At 43.5% G+C, this 17,088-nt stretch overlaps 3 protein-coding genes across 7 annotated transcripts in view; 1 reads left to right on the plus strand and 2 right to left on the minus strand.

The window, feature by feature from the left end:
- The window catches only part of ASB3 (ankyrin repeat and SOCS box containing 3), a 33,492-nt gene extending 28,118 nt beyond the window's left edge, over nt 1-5,374 (plus strand). Inside the window, exon 11 of the transcript XR_014881799.1 lies at nt 1-5,374. The gene's annotated coding sequence lies outside the window, so the exon portion shown is untranslated.
- MALL (mal, T cell differentiation protein like) lies at nt 55-2,570 on the minus strand. Its single transcript, XM_003203637.5, has 4 exons — nt 2,421-2,570; nt 1,217-1,384; nt 600-725; nt 55-269 (listed from the first exon to the last, which is right to left on the minus strand). Exons 1-4 carry the CDS (start codon nt 2,520-2,522, stop codon nt 207-209), a joined length of 459 nt encoding a protein of 152 aa, XP_003203685.1. The 5' UTR covers nt 2,523-2,570; the 3' UTR covers nt 55-206.
- NPHP1 (nephrocystin 1) overlaps nt 4,280-17,088 on the minus strand; it is an 18,421-nt gene continuing 5,612 nt past the window's right edge. For 2 of the 5 annotated variants that reach the window (XM_085218630.1, XM_085218626.1), the window contains 12 exons: nt 16,821-16,905; nt 16,088-16,182; nt 15,231-15,359; nt 13,847-13,921; nt 13,026-13,136; nt 11,428-11,510; nt 10,734-10,810; nt 9,906-10,005; nt 9,401-9,513; nt 7,516-7,589; nt 7,089-7,133; nt 4,280-4,666 (listed from right to left, as the gene is read on the minus strand). In XM_085218630.1, the coding sequence (XP_085074756.1) occupies nt 4,388-4,666; nt 7,089-7,133; nt 7,516-7,589; nt 9,401-9,513; nt 9,906-10,005; nt 10,734-10,810; nt 11,428-11,510; nt 13,026-13,136; nt 13,847-13,921; nt 15,231-15,359; nt 16,088-16,182; nt 16,821-16,905 (1,266 nt within the window). In that variant the 3' untranslated portion in view covers nt 4,280-4,387. Of the gene's footprint in view, nt 4,667-7,088; nt 7,134-7,515; nt 7,590-8,988; nt 9,149-9,400; nt 9,514-9,905; nt 10,006-10,733; nt 10,811-11,427; nt 11,511-13,025; nt 13,137-13,846; nt 13,922-15,230; nt 15,360-16,087; nt 16,183-16,820; nt 16,906-17,088 lie in introns of those variants that run through there. The other 3 variants (XM_085218628.1, XR_014881798.1, XM_085218629.1) reach the window with 3 other exon arrangements.

The raw sequence follows: 17,088 nt of genomic DNA on the forward strand, positions 1-17,088 counted from the left end.
CCCACAGGTCCCGGCATCAAACATCCCCACAACCACAAGGACACGACACCGCTGTACAAAAATCCCTCTTTCAATGAACTGAAAGAACAATCGCGTCTCGCCGGAATCGGTGGAGGTGCCAGGACACCTCTGGAAGCCCACTGCTGCCTTTGCTCTAGGAACGCCCTCATCCTGAAGATGTGAAGCTGGTGCCATCTCCTCCAGGCTCACTGGTAGTAGTTGCTGAAGGCATGAAGGATATACAGGAAGGTCGTGATGAAGGCGAAGAACTGCAGGAGAGGAGGAGCAAAAGCTGGAGTCAGCAGAGTCCCCACAGGGTACAACTCCATTGTCTCACTGTGTTCTCTATCTGGAGAAACCACTCAGCCAAGAGCTCCCTCCAGCCTCATAGAAGAAGCAAAGCCCCCACATTGCTCAGGATGTCCCTGAGCTGCTGAGCCCCAAGAACCCCCTTATGCTGGCTGCAGAGTGCAGTGGACAAAAGAAGCTGAGGCTGCTGGGTGATACAGGCTTGGGTTGGAGTGTCCCTGCCTTGGCAGTCATATTTGCTTCTGCATCTCCCCAGGAGAAGCTGCTGGTGTGCTTCTGGACTGACTCACCGATGCCGCACAGTTGAGCTGGTAGACTGGTGATCTGAATCCAAACTCGGAGTTGATTGTTGCGTTGGCTTGCAAGACAGCAGCACTCATGTACAGAATGGCTGTGGCACCGTGGTACAAACTATCCTGCAAAACAACGGAGTGGCATGGATCAAAAATCACTCTGCCTTCCTTTCTACCATTCACCCTGGGGACAAGGTGCTACTGTCCAGCCTCTGCATGCATGAGTGTACAGATAGGACGCGCACCTAGATGGGGGCTGGAACCAAGCACTGCCTGGCTGCTTCACAGCGTGCTCAACCCTCCTGCATCCACCCAAGGGAACCCATCTCCAGCTGGAAAAGCACAGAGCCCTGCCACAAGCTCACGGGTTGATGGGGAGGGAGGTGGGAACAGCTTCTGTCGCACCCTGAGCTCTTCTCCTTTGTTCTGTACTCCAAATGGGGCCGAAGGCGATGAAATGCCACGCAATGGAATAGCAAAGCCTCCCCCAGGCATTTCCAGGAAATGCTTCACTTTGTCCCCAGTGAGGAAAGGGACTCTTATTTGCAGACTGGCCAACCCATCTCCAGCTGCTGCTACCACCCACCTCTGCCCATTTCTGAGCCCATCCTTACCAGCACTTTCCAGTTGTTGCTGTTTTTGTGAAGGCCGAAGAGGTAACTTACGAGGAGCAACAGGGAGATGAGGCAGGAGGTGAGGGACACGTACATAACCCATCCCTGCAGCAGTGGGAAGGAGACTGAGGTAGCAGCAACAAGGATCCAAACCCAGGCCCCGCAGATCTGGGAGACAAACACAGGCACTTCTAGTGAGCACAGGATGGGGAAATCCCTTTCTTCTCCCTGCATCCTTGCATACATCCTCAGATCAGCCTTCACCTTCGGGCAGTGCAACACGGCCTCCGTGCAGGGCATCCCTGGACCAGCAGCAGCATCACAAGCTGGCACAAGTTGCTCTGAATGCTCTTGGGAAATACCTCCCAGTGTTTCTTACAAAAAGGAAGTCATGGCTGCTTTGTTTGACAGAAGGAAAAGCCTCACCCTGAGGGCTTCGGCAAGAAGCCAGAAGCACACTTTTATCTCGGAAATGTGAACCACTGATGTCAGCCCAGCCCTGCCTGCCCATTAATCTCCTGGGCCTGAAATCACAGCACAAGGAAGTTGTCTCCTGACTTCACATAGCAGCCCAGAATGAGTCGCTTGCTCCATTTCCACCTCAGATAATTAGTGAGCAGAATATAGCATGTAGGGCCGCTTCGATGAGCTCTCGCCAGCCGTGCTGGTCAGCCTCCCTGGTTCACACTGACTGCACCCACGAGGTGTGATTTTGTGTGCTGCTGGTACCACATCGTGGCAATGAGCTGCTGGGCCCTGTGTCAAAGTACAGCTGCAGCTACTGCAGCCAGTCAGGCTGGATGCCCTCTGGACTCAGTCACAACGTGAAGATGTATGGAATTTTATACAGTACAAGAAGCCCACTTGCCTATAGCCCCTCGAGACCTCTGAAAGACTTAATACAAAGAACAACATGCCTTTAATTATAAGCACACAGCATTCTTCAGCCTTTCTTAGCTAGCTGGCAGCCCCCTGTGCAGGCTCTGTGCTGGTGCTGTAGCTCAGCTGGTCCTCAGGGTGCGCCGAGAACCGCGTAGCCAAGAAGAGTACCTCCGTGTGTTCAGGATAAGCCAAAAGAAAAGAAGGTCCTTTCCATTCAGGCTCTTTGCAGGATCCTTCAAAGACTACTCCCAAAGTGTTAACCCCAGCGTTCCCTAAGGTCGCTACCCAGGTGGCAGAGCACAGCAAAGCTGAGGGTACTCACTATCTCCGGCAGGATGAAGGCGTAGGGAATGGTTTTAAAGACGACCGGTCCGGAGGGCAGGGTGGACTGCGAGGCGGCTGCAGTGGGAGATGCTGATGCCATCGCTCCTCAGCTGACGCCGTGGCCGCTCGGGCTCTGCTAGGCTCGCATGTGTCAGTGCTGCACCACTCCCTGCGGGCTTTTAGCTGACACACCCGCGGGGACGTAATCGCAGAGACCAGCCCAGACTGGCACCACGCTGCTTCCTCCAGTCAAAGGAGTGCTCACTAACCCTCCAGTTACCTCCTAATGCACCCTGATGTCAGCACGGGGACGGGATGGGCTCCCAGACCTGCCAGCACTGCCACTGGCAGCAGCACACGGTCAATTGAACGAGAAACGACAAAGAATCCACGCCATACCAGCACAGAAATGTTTCCTACAGTCCGATTTTGTCCTTGGCACTCTCTCAAGTGTGAAGTATTTTCGTTTCCACTCTCTTTGCCTCCTCCCCTTTCTGCTCAGGTTTCTGCTTGTTGTTCAGAAGAATCCCCCACACCCAAAGGACATATCCAGCCCTTGAACACTTACAGCCTGCCACGGCCTTGACAAACATTTTCTACAGGCAGCTCAATGCACTGGTGAAAGATGGAAGAGTTTGTTTGCTCGGAAGAACATCCACTAAGAGACAGCTTTGATTTCCAGCTCCTTGTGGCTGCGCTTTGGATTCAATGAAGGCACTATTTATTCTGCCTCAGCCACTCAAGAAGTGTAGGAAATAACCAAAGGAATAAAAACCTGAAGGTGGTATCTCTGGCCTATGTCACAGAGTAGACAGAAAGACTCCACCAACTTGGGCAATACTCTGCAGCAAGGGGAGGATGATATCATATATCTCTATTAGAAGGGCCAAATTTAGCCCTCAGAATTTGGCTTCCAGGCTCCTGAGCAATACAGAATAGAATCAAATCCATGATGAGGAACATCATCTGAACCTGTCCTAGGCCAGGGGAATGTGCTTTGTAGGACTTCCAAAGGCTCCAGTTTACAAGTGCTATCAGTGAGGACTGCCCTTGGGCTTTACAGTGCTGTGATCATTGAAAGACCTTATTTTAAAATATTTCAGATTAGTTTGGATGTAAATTCATGTGTGACTTGGTAAATGCTCACCTCATGGAACACTGTGGCAGTGTGCCCATCGCCATGGACAAAGCGTGCAGACATCCTCCAGCACAAAAGAGCAAACAGATGAGTAACTTCCTACCGGGACTGCGTAGCACATAGGACCTGTGGTTACACAGTGCTCAGGGAAAAGAAGCCCTTAACATCATGGTCCATATGAGAAATACCCTGCAACTCATCAGCCTGCACTCGGAAGCCAGCACAAAGTGAGCTAACTCATGGTCTAGCCATGCAGAGGGGAATCGCAGCGTTCCCTGAATTCTCACCACCACTGATTTGTACTGGGTGGGGTCAGGCACACATTCCTGTGAATAACTCAACCTTTTCCTGAGTGAGAACGGAAAACAGTAAAACAGTCTAAATAAGGAGCAACCTGCCGTCTGCTGATTGGACAAGAGATTACTTTTTTCTTGACCTCGTTCCACAGCATTCTTAAAGATCGTGGCTGTTTTCCTTGCCTGCTACCAGTCCACTTGGGTGCTGAAACAGTCTTTTGTTCACCCTGGTCAAAACAAAATTGGAATTTAACTGAAAGCTGTGTGAGAGAAGTGGTGCCACAGCATTTGCTCTGCTTCAGCATGGAACAACTGTGGCTACAAGAGGTTCATGTGGCAACAGACAGCCGTAGCTTTGGCTGACACTGCAGAGTGGAAAAGGTAATATATTTATTTTAGTTAAACCAATGAAACAATGCCGTCTCCCTCAAAATGTTATTTTTAATGTGTGAAAATATTTCTTGCAATACAGATAGTACACATAATTTCTCTTTGGTAAAAGTTTATCTGTGCTGTTACCCTACAATCCATTCATACTGTGGGATTGTTTTTCCTCGTTTCTCCTAAAAAATCATAGGCCAGCTCTGAAATGTCAAAGGCTGTGTGAGTGTTTTCTGAGGATAGCAGAGACTGAAGGGCACCATCGTTCTCTCGGCTCTTTCTCAGAAAGTCAGCAATCACTTTCCAGCGAGAGGCTTCGGACTCCTCCTCTGCCCACTTGTAGCTGGGGAGCGAAGTGGACCGGAGGAGAGGGAAGGCTGAGTTGTGGTACACCAGGATGAACACAGACTTCAGGAATTCTCGATCTCTCTGCAAAGAAGAAAAGCATTTGAAATCACTTCTATGCAAAAATATGCAGTACTGTCAAGCAATTCTACATAAGAAAAACAAAACAAAAACATCCAATCAGTCTCCAGTTCCTGGGAGACCAGACCTTTTTAAACATCAGTCAGGCTGGATGAGCCTCAAACTCAGCACAGAATTATGCTGTGTAAGCTACAGATCAACACATCAGCGCTCCAACTGCTGGAGCCAACACACTGCAGTGGTACACAGCCAAACCCACAGATGCTGCCACCTCTGCTGAGGAGGAACCTTGTGATGCTTATCTGGCCAGTCCCCGTAGTTTTCACAGGCAGGGGATTCTCTGGAGAAACAGACTATGCTTCCCAACGAGCCATTCAAAGGCATCATAAGCTTCACAGTGCACCAAAATCCCTGCCCACATCCCCACACCTGATTTTCAGATCAAATCTTACTGCACTCTGCCTGAGGAAGCATTACTGCATAGTTTGATACTAAAATTCATCACTTAAAGAGAAGTTTCAACCTTCTGCAACCCTTTTCTCCATCTGGTGAAGCTGCCTATGTTGAAGCAGCCTGAATTGTCAGGCTTTCTTTTGGTCCTACCTTCAACTTTGGATGTTTTATAGTTGTAAAACATGTTTAATTTAGGTTGGACAAACAGAGGAGACAACACACTGGAAAGTCTAAATAAAAAGTAAAAAGTGAACATCATTTTCTTCCTTTTTAATAATTAATATCTTAGTATTAACTCATCTAGTCTTAATGGCAGCTCCTTCATATCTCCCTACTTATGTTTGTAGTCACATACATTAGAAATGAAAGTCAGTTTGCTGGGGGCAGTGGAAACCCTGAGACCTCTGATAAACATCTCAAAACCTTCCTGATTTCAGAATTATTTTGGTTCAAGCTCTTGCAAAACTAGAAGAGATCTTTGCACTTTTTCATTGCTTTGCATGAAGTCTTGTACTGCCAACATTTACCACAGAAAGTTATCTCGTGGGGTATTCATATTTCTTCCTAAAAACACCAGTGTATGAAGAGAAGACTCTTCTCCAGAGCCCTGCATGCAGAAACTGAGTGTGTCTGCTCTTGTCCATGGGGGAGACACACATCCTCTCTGCCCTGCAGGCCCAAATCCCACCTGTCCCTCCAGTGCTCTTGGCAGAGAGATGCAACAATCCCTTGTTCCTCACACCACAAGACTCTGAGCAGGAGGTAGGGCCATTCTCTGTGTACTTATTTCACATTCTGACAGGGCACTCTATGTATAGAGACAATTATACCCTCCCGTGTTTGCAAAACCTAGAAACTAAGAATCAGCCTGGTCAATTCATCAAGCACTGCTTCAGAAAAATTTGGATGCCTCCTTTTCCAAACACACTAGTACATAGTCTTCTATGCAAGAAATACAGAGCACTGCCCCCTTGAAAACTCACCTGCCACTCAACCTCTGCTAGGAACATGAACAATATGACTTGCATTGGAACCTCTTTGCTACTCCTGGGAAGCTGAACAGTTCATGTCTCAGCAGATTAGCAGTTGAATGTCATAAAAGCACGTAAGAAGGAGCAAGACCTAGCTGTCGTGCCAGGCAGCAATCCTGCCATAGGAGTGGCACATGACAAATCAGGTAAAACTGGATGGTTCTGGGATTCTGAGGAGTTACTAATTCTCTGAGCAGATCAGCCTACGTTTTGGATGAATGGCCTTGAAAAAGCTGTTCTGCTTCAATGGCACTTTGTTTTGTTTGCATAAATGGGGAGCTCTCTCTGCACACCTATTTGGTAGCGTACGCAATGAGTGTTGCTTCCAAGATGTGAAGAGCCTTACATCAACACTCAGTCTTTCCCATTCAGTTATCTACAGCTGCTCTCTGTTCAGAGGATAGGAGACAGGACTAGACACAGGTAAGCCTGCTGATGTGGCCAATTCAGTTTGTCTGCAGCTGTCTGCATGCCAAAATGGGAGACCACAAGTGTTTAACATAGGGAGATTGCAGAACTTGGGGCCTTCCTCCAGGTAGACTGGAACAGGACTAGAGCTGGGAGGCTGGAGGAGGAGAGATTGTTCTGAGGACGTACACAGCCCTTTTATACCAGTGGAAAGTTTTTACTGGGCAAACACTGCAAGCACATCGTGAAAGAAAGGCACATTTTGGGCACAAACCTATGACATCTTCCACATTAACAATTATATTTACAAACACTGAGACAAAAAGTTACAAATTAGTTTCATAGTCCTCCTACTTTTCTGTTGTAAATATAGTAATAAATGTTAAGAACTATATTTAGCATATCTGCATCTTCTAAGTAAATTTATGGTGAGAGGAACAATTAACTCTAGCAGCAATGCTGAAAGAAAGCTTCTAGTTTGTATTAGATTTAGTGTATGTCAGAGAAAAAACTAGCACTTGGTAATGTACTACCTTTTCTGATCTCTTCAAAGTTCTTTCTCTGTCCGCCCAAGCACTCTGAAATGAAATGTAAAATATACAATGGGAAATCAGATTGAGATTGTGGAAATCTGGCAAAGTTCCACTTCTACCTGCAGAAATCCCTCTTTTACTGCAGCCCCAGGGTGGCTTAAGCCTTTGTTGCAGTCCTTCTTTCCTCATTTCTAATCGTTAATCACTTTGAGTCCTTACATCCTTTTCAGATGTGCTCAGATGTTCTCTTGCTTTTGAAGAGGCTAAGGCACAAGAGATCTGCCTGTACTTGAAGTAATTATAACTTCTCTGCTGCTTGGCTTTTCCGTTTATCTTTTTACAGTATAAATTAAAAAGCTCAAATTATGTAAACTAGCTGGGAATTCTGACACATCGGATGTAATTGAACACTATACAGAAAACATACCCGCAGTGCATCCATCAGGTCTGGCTGATCCACGAGTTGAGGAAAAGTTGCTAAAATAGGATTACAGATTAATTCTGAAACAAAAAAACAAACACATTGGAGGCAAAGAAGAAATCGGATGGTTTTCAAGGCAGAAGACCTGCTATGCCTAGAAACAGCCCCCTCCCCAAAGTCTTCAGAGGGAAAATTAGCTGTAATAGTACTCCAGAGCTGCAAAAATTGAAGAGTTCTCTGACAAGAGCTTTCTACAGCAAACTCTCTAATTGCTGAGAAGCAGTTAGCAAGGGAGAGAACAGATGTGCGTGAAAAAAAGAAAAACAACAAAGAAACCAAACCAAGTGCCAGTTTATTAGGAGAAGCCAGCAAGTAAGAGACCTTACTAATTTAACCCAAGGGTAGAGTAGGGTGTTTTCCTCACTGCACCTGTCTTTTTTATAAACATCTGAAATTGTGACACCTGGTTTGGATGTTATGAATAAACATGCTTTTATTCTGCCTTGATCTGGCTTGTGTTGCATGTGGTTTGGGGATAGCTGGACAACTGCTTTTTCAGAACACAGCAGAATACAGCCACCCATTTTAGAAGTATTATTGAGTTTGAAGTAAGAGCATCAATTTGCCTTCGTAACACCAGAAAAAAAAAAATAGAAAACTGCAACCTGAACAACTTCTGAACTTCTGAACTGTGGGGGTAAAGCCTTTAAAACATCAAGACTGAATCCAAATGGCAGCAATTTAACTCCAACAGAGATCATCAGCCTGATGTATTGTCTTATGTTACAAAGTTCAAATCAGGCAATTGTGGTGGATGGATCTTAGCTGGCCTTGAAACACTGAGCATCTTCTGTTTCTCACTGATGAGTTTAATAAATAAAGCATTCATTCATTCAGGGGTCTGACTTGCGTATACACTTTGACTACTTGCTGTCTGAAAGTTCATGAAAACCAGGAAGGCAGTTTAGTTCTGAGCATCTTTGAAAGGTGAACCTGTAATTCAGGTGCCTCAGTATGGCATCACGTGGATTGTAAGCTAAAATGTAGAAGCAAATTTATTTGCCATAGGAACAGAGGTCACATCATTCAATCTGGGAAAGACAGAAGAGAAAGCACAAGAAAATTACTTTGCAGTACCACTGCCAAGTCATGTGCAGTAGAGTTAAGAAAAGTAATGTTTTCTGTATTTCAAGTGTGAGTGTGTAACAGAGAAGACTGTAAACTATCACAATTCTGCTGAAGGAAAGGCGTGGAAGGAATAAGATACAGACTTTCAAAATCAGCACATGATAGAGTTATAAAAGCAGAGCTTTTCCACTTCCATCTCTCCCCACTGCATTGACCAGAAAGTAAATACTTGAATCAATGAAAGGAATTAAAAGAGGATGACTTCCTCCCAGTGACAGAAACAGCTGCTTGTGGGCTTTTTTGGGGCTAAGTTTCACTGAAGACACTTCTCATACTTCGCAGAAAACAAACCTATTCTCGTGGTTTCTGCATCTTGCTGTGTGAACTGGTGCCAAACAAGGCAACAAGTTAGATGCAAGTTGAAATATTTCTAGTTCGAAATGCAAACACACCAAGAGGCTGTTTCCTTTTGTTAGCAGGGACAATAATTTTCAATTTGTTCCCACTGCACCTGCAGACAGAAAGTTTAAACACTGAAATCCTTGACAGAGGGAGCATGGCTTCCTAACAGTGCAAGACAGTTGGCTTCTTCCCTACCAGGAAACAAAGCAGTAAAAGCAGTCTGCGTCAGTGAGAGTTGCTCTTGCAGACCCATTTAATTTTACAAAAGAAAGACTGCAGTGACTACTTCTCTTTGGCAATCTGATCCTTTTTTAAACACTCTCCACTACTGAGTTCTTCTGTACAGCAGTGCAATCCTTACCTGCACTTTGCATGTTTATTCTCTCTCTCAGGAGTGCATCACCAAGTATTTGTCGATAAAATATCAAGAGATGGATGTAGCACATACTGCCAATTAACGTTTCTGGTAACAAACTATTGGGAAAATAAAGAACACTTTTATTCAAAATGTTCCTGCAAAGCACTGCTCTCCAAAACATAAGAATAACAACAGGTTCAGAGAGATGCCATCAGCTCAGATGGGCGACTCCACGAAGCACACAGCTTGGAAGGGCACACACTGATACAGCTCTAACAGCCAGACTTCTGCTGTTGCCACTTTCAGCCTCCTCTAATTTAAAGCTTTTTGCTTGTTTTCAACAGCACAGTTTTAAGCCTCAGAGAATGAATGTAACATGCAGGTGAGACAGCGCTCAGATTTTTCCATAGCCTATGTTGCAGGGAAGGAGAACACTTCAGATAGATCTCTGGGACCATTCTAGGCTCAATTATGTTCTCATTTTACAGCAGCACACACAGATACTTACTTCATGATGTCTTTTGACTGTGTGCTTAATGACCTCAGTTTCACTACAAGCACAGGCTGCTTCTTGAGCGAAATAAGCTGATGAAGAACACCACTGCCTGCTTGAGAAATAGATACACAGTTAATTATCTATTTTGAAATGACACAAAGAATTATATTACAAGAATGAATACTGACATTTTTTAAGAGATGTTTTTTTTTTTTTCTGGAATTGTAATAGTTTACAGATGGTCTAAAAATCAGGAGGAATTGAAAGCTTTTTATTTTTTTTTTGTATTTTCAGTTGTATCAGTATTTAGCCTAACTCAAGCCACACAGGGCAAAGGAGTCCCCCTCCATTTGCTTGCTCAAAGTCCCTTCTGCCACTGGCTTGTTTTGGTGAGTTCTTTCCATCTGGCTCAGTTCCCTGCTGCAGTTCACAGCATCACCTGTACTGCCTGTTGCTTATCACACCAGGTGCTGCGAGACAGGGAAAAAACAGGAAGCCTTGGAAACTCTTTAGATCAGTGTTTCTGCTGAACCTTGTAGCAGGACCCCACAACCAACACATGTTCAGTGCAATTACAGAAGTAACTGAAAACCTGCATCAAAAAAGAATCCTCAACCTACAAATAACAGAAGTTACAGAGGTGTTAGCACTGACAGATGGTTGTGAATCCAGCTAGCACTAACAACCAATTCTCCCTCATGCAAAACGTGAGCACACAAAACAATACCAGGCTGTGGTGACTGACTGCATGCTAATAACAGCCCCAGCTGAGCTCTGCATGTTATAAAAAAGGTATGGCACATATCATTTTACTTATGAAATGTTTGTGGGAAACCGTACCTCTTCTTGATAGTGATGGGTCAACCTCAACACCTCTCTCATAGGGAGTACCACCATTTAATAGCAGCTCATACATTCTGTGAAGGAAGAGCAGCACAGTAAAACAATGTATGGATATGTGAACACAGCACAACTGCTCTCTGAGAAAGAAAGAAACCTGCTATCTCAAATAAAAACCTGACGGTGTTTGAGGTTATGACTGGTATTTGATGTGAAATGACTACACCTCATTACTAAGCAGCCAAACCTCAGATGATAAATTTAAAACTTGTACCATATTGAGAAACTAGCTGATTATTTGAAAAGAAATTAGGAGCAATGATACCAATATTTTCCTTGTATGCAAACTATCAGCTGGTTCATTCAAGTGTTTCTGAGGAATCACTACTGAAGCATCAAATTTTAGATGCAGAAGATTTTAAATGTTTAATAATAATGTAATCACAGTTTTGTCAAGAATAAGTCAGTGTTGAAGTAACCATGTGATTTCACTCTGCAGAGACTGTTTGATTCAATGGAACAGAAAACACTAGACATCAGATTTAGAAGAGTTATAGAGGCTAATACTCACATATTAGATTGGACTACACCTGCCCATATCAATACCTGCCCATATTAGATATGAACTTCACTCCTAACCTAAAATATATGTATATGCATACATACAGAGAGATGGAAAACATCATAAACTTACTTGGAAGGAACAGGCATTCCATCAGAAGTAAAAAGCTTCTGAAATGCCCAGCCACAGCTTAGCTCTTGTCGTTCACCTGTTGACTACAAAACAAAAGAGGAATGTCAACCTGAGCAGCTGAACGAGACGTTCTACCAGTCAGCAGAAAAGCTATGGTGAAGCTGATCACTCACATAAAGCCAAGAAAAACACACTGAAGGAAAATCTACACGCATCAAATACTAGAAAGCTTTACTACCAAGCACTGGGAAATGGAGCAGATCCTGTGTGCCAAGCCACCCATTTCCAGCTCTATCCCAGATCAGCTGCATGACCCTGAGAGTACCATTTTACCTTTCAGGATCTCAACTTGAATAAATACCAAGTGAAGGCAAAGACAGTTTCCTTCTTTTTAAGGTGGTCTGATAAGATGAAACAGAGAAAAAGCACCAGAGCACTCCTAACAGGTAGGAACCTGCACATAGTCCTTTGCTTAACTTCATTTTGCAAACAGAAGCTGGTAACTGTATATAACCTTGATTATTCAAATTTGCATAAGAGGGGCTATTATCTCTGGTAGGACTCCATGAACCACCACTGAACGTGTTGTTCATCACCAGCACTCACAGCATCCAGCTCCCTACACATTTACACTCTACTTATCTTCCAATGGAACAGTTCTGCATTCCTACCATGCTTGCTATCAGCCCCTTTCCTCCGTGTTGCCACAGGGATATCTGCATCCTAGGTTCATACAAGTGTTAATGAAAGAGAAAATACAGCAGTACCTCTTCTGTAAATTCAGTCTTTTCAGAATTCTCTTTTTCAAAATTATTCAGAACTCTGCTCATCATGTGATACCCAAATCACTGCAATGATTTTCCCTTTCACTCAACAATTGCTTGACTGCCACAGTTCATCTGAGGAAGATGGTGGCAACCATGAAAACGCAAATGTTTCAAAAGAGGCAGCAAAATTTGACTCAATCTTGTAGACAAAGCAGGTGAGATCTTTCAGAAGAGGACCTCCTCCACAAAGGCACTGTTTCCTTCAAACAGTAATGTTCCCTATCCCCCTTTCTATTCATTCTTATGGAAAATATGGTGTAGCCAACCATTGTAATTTCAGAAGCATCTCTTAGAAGGATAGAAGGATATATCTGTATCACTTACAGAAACCAGTGTTCTATTTAAACAGTTAACATTTTAGTTTCCAAATTACACACACACACACACACACAAAAAAAAGCCAACAACAAAACCAATAACACAGGAGTGAAAAGAGAACTGGTTCTTTGTGATCACATTACACAAAAGTCTTCAGCAGAAACTATTTCAGCATAAGAAAAACCACACTTATGTTCTGTAGTCAGAAAGCCTTTTATTCTCTTATTGACTAGAACTAAATTTTCTCCAAACCAACTCTCTCTCCTCACTCCAGATGCCAAAATATAGACAATTCTGCAATAGCAAGAAAAGAAAAACCAAAGAAAAGAAGAACTTCCATTTGGATACCACAGTCTTCTGTTGAGATACTGCAGCTTACCATGGAAAACAGGACAGCTGATTTGCTTTATAAACGTGCTTGGAATGATTTGTTCTGCAACTTTATACACTTACGTTGCGAATGTAAGTGATGCCAAGTTCAAATAGTAAACCAATGTCCGAAGATAAGGAATTGGACCTGACAAAACAGTCACCATCCAGTAAGCTGGGTAAAATGCCTGTTACCTTTACAGAGGGGGAAGAAATAATAACGTACATATTAAAAAAAAAGAAAGCCAAAGTCACCTCTGATTTCTAAAGGCAATTAAACACATCACTCATTTACATAAGATCTCAGACCCAACCCCATTACATATAAAGGAAAACAAGAAGTAGAGAACCAATTTCAGTTTAAACCATTGCTCTATTTATTCTTTACGTTGCCATTTACCACAGCTATGCTACATTTTTTGTGCTGACAAGATATCAAAGAATTTCCAAAGTCAAAAAGCAGTGAATTCTCTCTGAGAACACAGTAACAACTGAGGTAAAACACATGAACAGTTTGGCTGTGAATGCAGCTTTGCACAACACCCAAAATATGGGACAGGGCATGTGCTCTTTTCAAAGGAAAAGCAAAAGCTCATAGGCAACAAATGAACACCACATAGTGTGCACCTGGCAACAACTCAAAGTTAACCAGTGCCACTGACTGGATCACCAGTTCCTCCCCCTACTTCTCCTTCCACTCAACTCTTTTCTCCAAAGTATTTTTGACTTAAAGGCTTAGGTTGAATTGCTGCACTTCAGCAAGTCCTTTCTGCATGTTTATTTTGGTCACAATAGATGTTCTTTCAACAAGAATATCAGAAGTAATAGACATGGCCAAATAAGAAGCTGCAAACAGACACAGTAAATAGTTATTGGTTGTCTCACGCCCTGAGCAAGATACCTACCCGTGGAGAAAAGGTCCACATTTGAGGGTTTTTAGGTTGCCACGTAGCTCTCACTGTATGAATGTTACTCAGCACCTAAAACATGACAGTGGGGAAAAATGCTAAAACAAGTTTTTCTGGAAAGCTATTCAACTTTTTGAAAATGCAGTATTATCCAAAGTTGATCCAAGGTTCTGCATGCCACAAAGAAAATCACACTTGCTCTTCAACTTCATCATATAGTCTCTACAACGTCAGAGGAAGGCAGAATCATCCAACCATTCCTGCTTCCAGTGCACCAGGAATAGTTCCTTTGACCCATTAACACTCAATGCAGCAGAAGGAAATCCAATGCTGACAATCTGGTAGTTTATCTTACGAAAAGCACAAAGGCATGTGGAGGAACGGTGGCAGGTGTGGAAATAGAATCACAGAATGGCTTAGGTTGGAATGGGCCTCAAAGCCCCCCAGCCCCAACCCCTGCCATGGGCTGGCTGCCCCCCACCAGCTCAGGCTGCCCAGGTCCCATCCAACCTGGCCTTGGGCACCTCCAGGGATGGGGCACCCACAGCTCTGGGCAGCACTGCCAGGGCCTCACTGCCCTCTGAGTTAAAAGTCTGAGCATGACCCTGCCCCAACTATTCCCGGGCCCATCAGAGAGGACAGAGCAGCCCAAACAGGGCTCACCTCCACAAACACAAAGGTACAAAGAAGCACAACAGCAGGTGGAAGAACTAAAACTGTGGATGCACAGAAACGAAGCCCCCACCCCAGCCCCACCCAGGGCTGTCCAGGAGCTGGGTGTGACAAGATGAGTCAACAAGAGGGACTCTCAGTATCATAGCCAAAAAGGGGTGCTGCTTAGGGCTGGGAAGCCCTACAGCATGCAAGGGAGAACATGTTGGGACTGCAGGTGACTTATGTGATGTTCAGAGGAGGAACCACGGCAGAAAGAAGACTGAGGTGGTTTGTGGAATACGAAGAGTGGGACGTTAGAGGGGTAAGGGGATAAAGCAGTGTGCTTGTGAGCAGGCTGGTATGCATGCCTGGCCATGCCCTGCCCATGATCAGTGCAGTTTGTCCTGTCTTCTCACTCAATTCCATTTCTCACTCTTTTTGTTTCTGCATGAATAGGCTCTCTGTTTTGTGTGCATATGCACGGAGGCCCAGGTTTCAGCAAACAGGCAGCCCACAAATTGCAGGAAAACTACATTTTCTGCACCTGGAGAGAATGAGGGTATGATGTCAGTGTGCTGTTTCAAGCCAGACTAATTGGCAAGCAGGTCAAACAGCCTGGGAGCCAGGTCTGAATGTATGTCTCTGAGACAACTGGAGGAGATGGCTACCAGAGGGACCAGAGCATGGTGTACACCTCACCAAGACCTTTGTTGATAATCAAACTCACCCGATTGCCATCGAACAGACAGAGTCGAATGTGTCTACTGAGAACCTGAATGCTGGCTGCTGGGAGAGGAATCGTTTTACAGCTACATAAAGTTACAATCAGGGATACTCGAGTTGGTATAGGATAGATCTGAAATACAGGCAACAGAAGGAGTAAATCTAGAGGTTCTTTCTGCACGTGGTTATCATTATGTGCTTATTTACTGAATTGACTGACAGTAGTGACCACTGGACTGACCCACAAAACTAGCATAGTATTGGTGGCAGCAGCAGCATTTCTTCATACACCTTTACACCTCTCCTAAGATTGCTACAAATAATTTAGTGTGACAGGTACAAGGTCCTGTCAGAAAGGAATGCTGTCACGGGGCTCTTCACCAAGTATTTCAGGTGACAATTATATTTTTGGGCTATTGTTTTTCCAGTGGTGTTTTATAAATAGTTATTCTAAAAATGGTGTGAATCAAGAGATAATCATTAGTCAGAATGACAAAGAACCATGACAAAGACAAACTGGTGGTTTCACAGCAACCAGTAGACATTCAAGACATTCATGGTATAAGAATTCAACTAACCACCTGTGCAACCCAAATAAGGAACCACAAGCTTAAGACAAAGCATAATTCTTAAGAAATACCCAACATGGCAACCTGTACTGATTTTTTTTTATCAGAGTGTAATAACAACTATTGCCTAAAGAATCTAGGTTGACAATGAAGAACTCTATAACTATTTTACAGCAAAATTGATCTACTAATATGAAACATTTTTTTTTAAGTTGCTAGCAACTCACATCTACAGATGTCATCATTTCTCTTGAACCAAAAGCATCACAGCTTTCTTATCAGTAATACTCACAGTATTTTTTTCAGAATCCCACACCAAATCTTTAAAAGCCAGCTGGGATGGAGTAAGTTTAGGCTGCAAGAAGTAACTTGCTCTGAACTGATTACCTAAAACAAATGCCATTAAGATAGATAGACAGATATCTTAAAAGTCTTTTATGATCTTTATTGCCACAAAATCAATAATGCCCAAAATTCAGATGTGGCTAAGGTCCATTTAAATATTTGACAATACTAAAGAGTAGATCTACTACAAGTACCCTCTAAAATGGGAAGAGCTATTTGGAAAAGTGTTCTGCAGTATTTCATTTTAGAATCATTGTAATTTTTTTTTTTGTCGATTAAGCTACTGACTAGAAACAGTTTTAAATGAAAAGATTTAAAAAATGAGATGTGTAGTATCTTTTGAAGTCTCTTCAGAGAATATCTATGAGAAAAAGGGAGGAAGGCTATTAAAATTCATAATTTTCTGCAATGTCAATGTCAAGAGTCTTCAAAAGTGGAAAATGTTTGAGATCATCAGGAAACTTGTCATTGCCTTCATGTGCTCAGGATTTCACTCAGATAGATTAAATTTGAAAAAAAAAAAACCAACACTTTTAATACATTATTTAACTGGCCAAATATAGCCTGAACAGATTACCAATGACTATAAAGCAATGAAGATTTTATCCCAGTTACTATCCTGTTGGACTAAAAAACTCACTAGAGACAACTGCAGTGCAGTTGCTGTGAGAAGACCTTACCTTGTTCTAAGAGCTGGGAAAGCGTGGATAGACGGAATCCTGCAGGAACAGCTCCCATGGTTGCCAACATCTCTACTGTGTCACTCTATGACAAAACAAGTGGCTATTTGTGTTCCTGCCATTCAACAGCTAATCTGATTCTAATTCACAGCTCATACACAACCACTACCAAAGCCCTGAAGTATCAGCCACCTAACTCTACTTTGAAGCTGGTTTGATCCAATCCAAGGAATGACTTTTACTTTGTGTTGTGTATGATCCCAGACAG

This window comes from Meleagris gallopavo, chromosome 2, assembly GCF_905368555.1.
Source record: "Meleagris gallopavo chromosome 2, MGAL_WU_HG_1.1, whole genome shotgun sequence".
Classification (NCBI taxonomy): domain Eukaryota; kingdom Metazoa; phylum Chordata; class Aves; order Galliformes; family Phasianidae; genus Meleagris; species Meleagris gallopavo.

Coding starts and splice junctions, on each gene's coding strand:
- MALL (XM_003203637.5), bottom strand. CDS start 2,522: ATGGCATCAGCATCTCCCACTGCAGCCGCCTCGCAGTCCACCCTGCCC. Junction 1,385..2,420: donor CCTTCATCCTGCCGGAGATA/GTGAGTACCCTC, acceptor TTTGTCTCCCAG/ATCTGCGGGGCCTGGGTTTG. Junction 726..1,216: donor GCAACAACTGGAAAGTGCTG/GTAAGGATGGGC, acceptor GTTGTTTTGCAG/GATAGTTTGTACCACGGTGC.